The 10139-nt window shown below is 42.2% G+C and overlaps 1 protein-coding gene across 1 annotated transcript; it reads left to right on the forward strand.

The window, feature by feature from the left end:
- The first annotated feature begins 557 nt into the window (after window positions 1-557).
- On the forward strand, window positions 558-3742 carry LOC115788595 (transmembrane protein 74). Its single transcript, XM_030741697.1, has 2 exons — window positions 558-588; window positions 943-3742. Exon 2 carries the CDS (start codon window positions 991-993, stop codon window positions 1792-1794), a length of 804 nt encoding a protein of 267 aa, XP_030597557.1. The 5' UTR covers window positions 558-588; window positions 943-990; the 3' UTR covers window positions 1795-3742.
- Window positions 3743-10139: the final 6397 nt, after the last annotated feature.

Below are 10139 nucleotides of genomic sequence, written 5' to 3' on the forward strand. Positions count from 1 at the left end.
ACAGAACCGGGCTATTTGACCTCTGACCTCCTATACAAGGGTTGCAGGTCATCTCAACCACAATCAATTTATTGTATTTACTACAGACCCCATGGATCACAGTAAAGGCCAAGTACCACGGAGTTGCTGGTCACGTGTCAGCTGCTGGATGAACTGTAATACAATGCAAACATTCGTGATCTCCAGCCGGTGAATCTTTACGACACCGGATATTCTCGCTTTTTTCCTCCAGCGCCACCGTGTGTGTTTGTGGATTAAAATGTCTTACAGCTCAGCCGGATTTGTTTCTGACATTCACGGATGAAGAATTGTACCAACTTTGACAAGCGCCCGGAGAAAGCTCACCTTAATTTGAAGTATCTCTGCTCTTTACTTGCCCACAGCGCACAGTCTGCCGCCTCCTGCCTCTCATCTGATTAGTGGTCTGCATGTGTCGGGGAACACTGAAGTTGGCTCGGTAATAAGCATTATAAGGCGGTCTGCCTGAGCCCGGTCTGGTTGTGGGAGGGGTCTGCCAAACCTTTCCCTCTAATTGACCAGGGAGCAGAATCAGTCGGGGGAAGCGAGCGGCCACAGACGGAGAGAGAGGTACTCAGCAGACCGCATGTTGGTGCTTAATAGCGTATAATTGGAACACATTACCTGGAATTAGATTTATTAGGCGTCGCATGGTTTCTAAGTGTTTTGGAAAAGCCAGGAAAAGCTAAAGTGTTAGTAAGCAGTGTGGATATTTTATAGCTTGCAATTCTGCTGTCTAGCACTGATTTATTGTGACTTGCTGCACTGTACTTTAAAAAGCTTGCATGCACCCAGGAGAGAGGTGCATAAACATATAGATTTCTCTTGTGCAACTACTTCGCCGCTGCAACATGCTGCAAAACATGCAAAGAATTCAAGTTCAGCGAGTTTAAACTGTTGTCTTTCTGTGTGTTTCACTGGCAGAGACGGACGCATGGGCTTGACAAAACGGGAAACCCAGCCCATGCTCAAATGGCTGATCTGGAACTGTTTTACTTTGATCAGCCGAATCCCGGAGACGTCTCACTGGTTTTAAATAAGCAAAGTGTCGCCGACAGCGGCTACAGCGGCGAAAAGTCACTTGATGTCAGCGGAGGAGAGGATTCAGCACCATGGACAGAGATCCGGAGAGCTCCGCGTCCGGAGGAGGAAACGGAAACATCTTTCACCTGCAAAGATCAACATGATCAACATGATGAAGATGGTGATGATGTGCAGCTGATAGGGACGAGTCCACAAACCTGCAGACTGAGTCAGCGCTCCTCAAGTGAACTATACGAGGAGGAGGAGGAGGTAATGGAGGAAGAAGAGGAGGACATCTCGGAACTTTACTTGCTGTCCGACGACGACCTCTCCTCTGAGGACTCGGGGAAGTCTGTGGATTACGGCTTCATCATCGCCGTGACTTGTCTGGTAACTGGCATCTCTCTGGTCGCCATAGCTTACACGGTCCCAAGGGACGTCCGGGTGGACCCGGATACCGTGTCCGCCCGGGAGATGGAGCGCCTGGAGAGGGAGAAAGCCAGAGTGGGCGCCCATCTGGACCGGTGTGTCATAGCGGGACTGTGTCTGCTCACTCTCGGGGGCGTGCTGCTGTCCACGCTGCTCATGATCTCCATGTGGAAAGGGGAGATGATGAGGAGGAAAGCCTTCGCCTACTCCAAACACGCAGCAAAGTTGTACGGCTCGATCAGTTTGAGAGCTGGCTCCAGCCCGACTCGGGAATCCTGCTCACATTTGTCAGTGACTGATGAGGATTTAGAAGTGCTCAGCTGAAATTATGGATAGGACAAGCGGAAAAGACTCAGAAAGTGCTCAGAAAATCCCGTCAGAGCTGTCCTATAATCGGCAGGTTTAATGCCTTTTTTAATTTCTAACAGCTAATGCTAGTATTTTGGTTGATAAACTTCTTTTGAAAGGATAGGCTCACATTTTTTCATGTCTGTTGCGATACAGCTCTCTCTCTCCATTTAAGACTCACTGGTTGCTGTTATTGTCCCTTCTGCTCATCCAATCTCAGCAGAGGTGATAGGGGCCAAAATCCACAATCCTCTTTCTGGATAGATGCATTATAAACATAAATGGAAATATACATATAAATATAAGACTTTTAGTGTTTTGATTTGCATATATAGAGCCCAAAAGAACAGTGCTATTCAAGAACTCAAGGGGCTATTTGGTATGAGTATGCTGCTTTAGGTACCACGAAGCATGAAATACAGCCAAGAAGCCCAGACTGTGCAACAGATGCACTGAATGTGCCAAAACGCTGCACAGCAGGTTTCTAAAGCACTTGAAGCTGGAAAGCCGTAATGATGGCTATCATTTTGTCATTGTGGTTTCAGTCGTGGAGGAAATAACAGAAATATGAGTGGTCATGCCAAAAGAAAGCATTAGATTCAATGAAGAGGGTCTGCTCGTGTTTTTTCTAAACTTACAGTCAGGGCAAACATCACTTTTTGTGTTTTTAACAATCCACTCAAGGTTAAAATCAGTGAAGATAATGAGTGAATCTTGATTTTTGTTTTGCCCATTTTAGGCTGAATCAGCTTGCACAGCTCATGCATTAAAACTAACTGTGGTTTTAGTTCACCTTCTCTCAGATTAGGAGCAATTACAGAAAACAAGAGATCTGTGTGCACCCACTGTGTGTACATGCTAATGTTGTGTTAAGATGGACCTGAGCAAATGTCACTCCATTCTTTGGGTACGCATAGATGGTGATGTGCTATAAAATGCTGAGATTTTGAAGGCTAAACACATGACTCATTCTTTCCTGAAATAAATATTCTGTTTACATTGGAGGTACCGCAGGTGGTTTCCCTTATGAGGATCCCTGACCTATCTTGTTGTTTTCCTCTGCATCCACTGCTGCTAATGATGCTGTAACTTCAGGAAATCCCTGTAATGCCAGTGCAGACTTGTATGCTGAAAGGCCTGTGTGCTGTAGCTGCAAGCGACAGCAAACCTGAACCGGGAGTGGTGCTGTGTCATAAGGATCTGTAGTCTTCAGTTTCCACCTTGTCAGAAACAGAACTCCACTGAATTACAACTAACAAAGCTCTGCAGAGCAGGCGCACAGAAATAACAATAGCATGAATCCATGTTGGAAATTCTGTTTGACATAAGTGTGGCTTGGTGAGGCGATGCTTGTATTTGCTCAGATCTGTTGAGACGCAAATAGTAATACCACAGGAGGTGTAATTAGATTTTGTGGTTGAGCACCGATGTCGGGGAAGCTCAGTGTATGCCGGATACACTTGGGGGTTTTGACTGCAGATGTTCAAACGCTCACAGAGAAAGACAGAAAGAGAATCAACAAACCCCTGGGGAAAAGCTCTCCTGGTAATTGGAGTTACTTAATTGCTCATGGGAGGCCTGTGAATCAGTGAAAAATAAAATAACCCCAGAGCATTTCAACAGCTATCTCAATCAAGCCGTTTATCAAAAGAACCAAACCATTCCAGCTGCAATATGAGAGTGAAATGTCACATTGCATTGAGAGGGAAGGAAGCGAAGGATCGCCCGCTCTCACAAAAGATGCTGTGAACAAACAGTTTGATCCCCTTCTCGGGGAGTGCAGACATGTGTGCTGTGCAATAATTGGAAGTGCTTATGGCTAGCAGGATTACATTATCCTCCACGCGACCTTCATTCTCTCACCTCGTTAATGTAATTAAAAAGGTGCAATTTGCTGATCTCTGTATGAAATATTAAGTTGATTTCTAAGGCTAATCCGCCCTCATTTAATGCAACATCTTGAGGAGGGGGAGTTTTTAGAGGTGTGTGGTATTTTCTTGTCTTTATGAGGAAAGAAAACGCCTTTCTGCGATGCTTTTATTTGGGGATGCTTTTATTTTTTCCTCAGCTTCGTTTGTCTGCAGCAGCTGATGATTTTTTCCATTTTCCCCGGTTTGCCTTTTTCCATAGCCATCAGAGAACAGCTGGGAGCTTCTGGCATTAAGTATGTGGGACCAGAGAGAGTGGTATTGCATAGTAAGAGAGTCAGTTTTCATAGTTGTGGAAACATGAAAGTCAGACTCCTAAATCAACACAACCTGCAATGCACTCAGCTCTATTGGGGCTAGCGTCTGCGGAGATATTAGTCTTTCCAGCCCTTGTTCAGTAGAAATTCTCCCAGTCGGCATACTTATTTTGAGATTTGTCTATGAGCATGCAGAAAATGTCTAATTTTAACATCAAATTATCTATGTATGTGGGAATTAGAGACAACGAAATGTCCCACCAGTAATAAAGTTATGTTTTTTCCAGCTTTAAGTAGCTTTGAGTTAATTTTTTCCCCTTTAAAACATTTGAAAACCTGGGAAAATAAGGTCCGCATTAGTCACATCTATTTAATCCCACAGCTTTCAAGGCCATGAATAAAACTCTTACCTTTTGAAAAAGTCTTTAATAAACTGTGCAATATTTGTGACTATATGTGCAATGAAAGAATGTCGAATTTATTGCTAATGGAAACACGCAAACTATTCATAAATCCACGATCCTTTGTGTTATTTCCAGTTTTTCTGCATTTACAGTGAAAGAAATAATTGCTGTCATTCAGCCTAATTCCACTCCTGGTCATCCACGCACACCTACAGAACGAGGCACCTCTGTGAAAGGACTGCTGACGAGCAAACCAGCACTCAGTGAACAATCATATACAGCTGTATGGTTGTGGCTTCATCAGGGTGTGTTTTATAGGCAAATTCATAATCCAGTGATTGTTAATCAGGGGCTAATTTCACAGCATGTCAGACTGTTTTATAGACTGGTTTTCTGAGTTTCTTCATACAGCTGACCACATAATCATTTTTTTCTTGATCACTAACTGTTGTATCAGGAGAATCCACCACAGACTTTCACCACAGAGCATTAAGCTAATTTTGTTTGCAGAAGCTAAATTTCTGTTTAACTTATTTGTCTCTGCAGATGTCGCCCACTGTGTATTTGATTCATTTCCCATTTTTTTTATGAAACTGTGCCAAAAGAAAACTTTGCTTACCTGTTTGAGTCGTCCTCATGCAGGTCTTACAGTTTCACAGCTTATTTTCAGGCTTCAGAAGTTCCCCAGTTCTGGCTAACGGAGAACCAAGTGACATCTGCATAAGTGCTAAAAACTACAGTTTTTCTAAAGACCACCTGAGGCTGGCTCAGGTGAGTCAGTCACAGTAGACTCCCACGTTAAAATGTCCCACTTGGGCACCGATAAAGCTGGCTGAGTTGAGTGGGTGAGCCATATGCTGTAGGCTGCAGGGGCTTGGCTTCAAGTTCACCCCAGATCATTTCCCGCGTGTCATTCCTCACTGTCTCCGTGCTTTCCTGTCAGTTCTTTGCTATCCTGTCAAAATAAAGGCTAAAAATGCACTACAGTACTACAGCTATAATAACCATGTGTACAGCTGTAGCTAATTTACCACTTTATTTATTAATTTCAGTTGCATTAAGGGTTAAAGCTGTGCATTATTAACGTCTATTAGGGACAGGTAGGCGAATCACTAAATATGTCAACTATGATTGTAGAGTTAATTTTGCAGCATTTTTATGCATTTTAAGAAAAAAACCCATCTTACTAACAAACCATCCAACAGGTCTCCAGTTCTTCTGAAAGAATCTTTAGCATTGAATTGTGTTTCTTTGCACTACTCAGCAGGTATCTGTGTATGTGTTACATCCATCCAGTCTGGAGAGATTTTACAAACCAATGTGTGACATCAGGTTGGCTGCTGCCATCGCTGATTACAGTCTTTGCCTAAAACTAAAACCTGTAGCTCCGACTGACAAAACGGAGAGAAGCACATAATTTGTAGTATAACATTATATCGTAGGACTGGCAATAAGAGAGAAATAAAAAGAGCAACCCCCAACTGATTATTTTACCCAACTACACTGTTTTAGTCTGCAGATAAATGTCTAAATAATAGTTAAGTAGGATGTAAGCCATCCTGAAAGCCTATGTTTGTGAATTTCTTATGTTAAAATTTTATTGTTTTTTTTTTGTTTATTTGCCTCATTTCAAGCCAGTGAGAAAGTCTCAGAGAAAACTCAGGCATCTCTCCTGTGAAACTCTGGCCTTTAAGAAATGACAGCCTGCTCACGCTGAAAATAGTTGAGCTGCGCATCCGAACAGTTCAAACACCTTTTTGTTTGTTCCACAGGCACATTATCACTGACATAAAGGACCTCGGACGCTGCAATAGCTTTAATTGGTGTCTGTGTTTAGTTATTTATTTATTCCAGGGGACTCTCCAGACACACAATCAAACCTGCAATTTAAAAAAAAAAATCATCACAAATACACACACACACACACACACACACGCACACACACACACACAGAGGAAAGGATCCCACAAACACCACCGTTAACTGGCCTTATGTGCAAGGACTCCCCAACAGATGGATGGACAAATACTCTCGTGCACACTCATAGCCCCTGGTCCTCTTCCCCCTCTTTTTCATGAATGGTGTTAGTCAGAGTAATCATTCAGGGCAGCTGGCAGCAGGAAATGGAATTGGATTGCTGAAGAGGTCACGTGGGGTCAAGAGCTAGGGTGTGGCTGTTGGACACTGGAGACCAGGAGGAAGGAAAGCCTTTGTGGCTGTGCTTTACATCAGCGTCTGGCGGCCACTTATCATCGGCTGTCACAACCACTCATCTCACTGAGTGACAGAGCACTGACTGCACTGCGCACGAAATCTCACTGGGCATCGCACAGTCTCACCTACTTTGTTCTGCTGATGTGATAAATTAGGAGTAAGCTCATGTCTCCCTGTCTGAAATGCTTCTCTTGAACTATTGCCTTAACTTAATGACTTATTCAATAATGAGTCTCGTTACTCCCATTGTTGCATAGCAACGGCAGGCAGCCTCAGTCGCAGCTTGGAGAAACAGAAGAAGGGACCAAGCAGGAAATTCTTTATTTAAAAAAGAAAAGAGGGGGGTTAAATAACAAGTTGAAAATAAAATCACCATCCATGTCATTTATCTGCTTTATTCATTCAGCTCAGAGGCTTTAAAAACCAAATCCTGCACAAACTGACAGCCTCTTCTTTCAAGCTGTCTTTCAGGAGTTTTTCAGAGCTGAAAGCCATCGAGGCGGATATATACCTGTAGGCTGCATCTTAACTTGGCACTCTGCAGGGAGGGAAGCGCCAGCTATCTGCAAGTATTTGCTGATCAGTTTCAGTTTAAAGGCTGAATCATCTTTCTTTGAACTTGCTGCAGCTCTTTTATTCTCATTTCACCTCGGCCAAACTTTAGAACCAAAAAATGTTTTGAAGCCTGAAAGTTAGTTTTTGAATGTTGTCTGAAGTTTATATAACTTTAATTTATCAGTATAGCGAGAGCGAGACAAGACAGACCTGAAATACGCGGAGTAGGGCAGACAATCTGAAAAGCAGGAAACAAAAAACACAAAAATGCAGGAAGCAAAAACATGAACTGCAGAAAAGCCCAAAACTCAAATTCTAAAAACCAGTTAATTCAACCTGCCTGTCCTTGGACTGTGAGGAAACGCACAACTTTCACTTTGTGTGGTGAAATCAAAGTGGTTTGATTATAAAAGACCCAGAAAATCAAAGGATTACTTGTTAACCTGCAAGAAGCACATTTTATGATGTTAGAAGAGATGTGACCGCATGAAATGCCCCCCAAAAATTGAGTCATTATCATAGTGGAGGACCGGACTCAGAGGTCTCAGGGAAGAATGACTGCAGAAGGAATCTCAATTAGTGGGTCCAGAGCTCCAACATGGACAGGGTCACCGGATAATCTCTGCGCAGGGGAAACACACTCTCTCAGTAATTCACTCAGGTTCAAACCCAGGTTCCTGCACAGAGGAGATGGACAGGTGAGGCAAAGCCACAGAGCTAAAGCATGCAAACAAACGTCACTGTTTCAGTGTAACAATCAGGCAGGGACCAGCAAATCATTACGATTACCGACAGGTGAGTTCGTCATTCACAGGTGTGCAGAACAGGAAACAGAGGGAGGGCCGGCCCTGAAACACAAGGTGTGGTTATTCTCACGTGCACACGCACACACACAGAGAGAGAGAGAAAGGGTGAGCCAGCACCAGAGGACCTATCATGAGTCTGTGACCATGATGTGGATATTACACAATGTTACATCATGTGACTTTAGTAGGTAAATGGGCCTTTGTTGCATTAAATTTCCTTATTAGTGAAAAATACATCAGTTGCATTAATGAATGCACATATGTGTGTGTGTTTTTAACAAAGATAACTATTGTATTTATGAAGGAAATTTTCTAATCTCCCTCCAAACTCACATCTACAAACTGCCTGAATCTTCCTTTCCTTTGTTTGTGGTGATTAAGTAAACCACCTGCTGTAGGTTGAGCAGCGCCCACATGCTCATGTCCCTTTTTTTTTTTTTCTTTTCCTTTTGCTTATCGTTGTCCTGGAAGAAACGCAGAAGGGACACCATAACCATAGAAACGAGGTCAGCCTGTTGCTACGGAGAAATGCCTGTGTGCCACGATGGCTCGGTGTAAGAGAGCTAAAGATGCTCTTCTCTTGATTTTCCACTCCTAATGGCAGCTGTGGCATGCGCGGAAACTGGCAGATTCCCTCCATTATGCCTGGTATAAAGATACTTTTTGAACTGCAAACTTCATTTGAGGAGACGTGGCAGGCGCTGCTGTCATCATGCGTCTCCCGGTGAACATCCACCTCTGCAGAAACGCAGGAAAAAGACAGAAAATCCTTCGTCTGTCTGCAAACCTGAACTGATCAAACATGAAGCTGGAGCTGCAGCTGGCTCTTACTGTAGCAGGGCACCTTACATATGGATATCTCATCACATAACACAGCCTTCATCAACACTGCTTTTTATTTCATTTTTTTAATACAGTTTTTACATTTTAGTCACTCGGTCGTGTTTCACCTGAAACTCGTTTCTGGGCCGTACAGAAGAATTATTTTGTGTGTGTGTGTGTGTGTGTGTGTGTGTGTGTGTGTGTGTGTGTGTGTGTGTGTGTGTGTGTGTGTGTGCATTTAGAACAAAGCAGCAAACAAACCCACCACCAAGGTTTCATACATTTGCAGCTCGACAGTCTTCATGTTGTTACGATGGAGTCAAACTTTTTTTTGTTGTTGTGCTGTGTTTACTTCATCAGTGAGACATTTAAATTTTTACTTTGTTACATATTATTGATAATATTTGGATGTATTTGTACTTGTATTTATTTAGATTTCAGATTAAATGTTACCTTTTAAAGATGTTTTTGCTACATTGTACTGAAAATTCTACTTTATTTTATTGATCTGTATTTAAACTTTTCTTATATTTGTTGTATTTAATGAATAAATAATCTTATCTATCTCACTTTTGCAGTATATATATATATATATATATATATATATATATATATATATATATATATATATATATATAAAGTACAGTGCAGTACAGCATACATGAAAACTGTCGTGGCTTTTTATAGTGTTGAAATTACATTTATTATCTAGAGTGTGCTTTAATAAAAACTCAGAAATGTGTACAGACCCTCAGGGGTACAACTGATGGACTATTCATGAATGTGGAATGAATGTTCCATAAAAAGTATAAAATACTTGATCGCAGTGCTAAAATACAGCTGAAAATAACTTATTAAGCTGTATATCAAAACGACTGTGTCAGGTATTAATGTTTGTGCAGGGATGAGTGCAGATCACATGTTTCTAAAGTCTTCATGTTTATGTGCCATCAAATGCATATGCATCAAAATGGGACGTGATCATCTGAAGTGTCTCTGTGAGAAAAAAATGATGTTGCCTGTCTGTCTGTAATTTCACTGAATAGATATTTCAACACTTTGGGTGGTGGTGGAGTGAAGGGAGGAGGAGGGTAAATTAATCTCACAGCAGGACAGTTTTGCTTACCTCGTCTCTGATTTATGTTGCAGTTTATACCACATGCCAGGTTTTCAAATGTGAACAGATAGCACCTGAGCGCGAACATAAAGGCTTTCTACAGAATACTAATTCCATTTAAGTTGCTTTTTGGGTTGAATCTAAATCTTGATGTGCAGCTGACATCTTTATCCCATGTGTTTACTGACTCGGTGGAGGTTTGCTCAGAAAGAACCACA

Source organism: Archocentrus centrarchus, chromosome 11 (assembly GCF_007364275.1).
Source record: "Archocentrus centrarchus isolate MPI-CPG fArcCen1 chromosome 11, fArcCen1, whole genome shotgun sequence".
NCBI classification, from domain to species: Eukaryota; Metazoa; Chordata; class Actinopteri; order Cichliformes; family Cichlidae; genus Archocentrus; species Archocentrus centrarchus.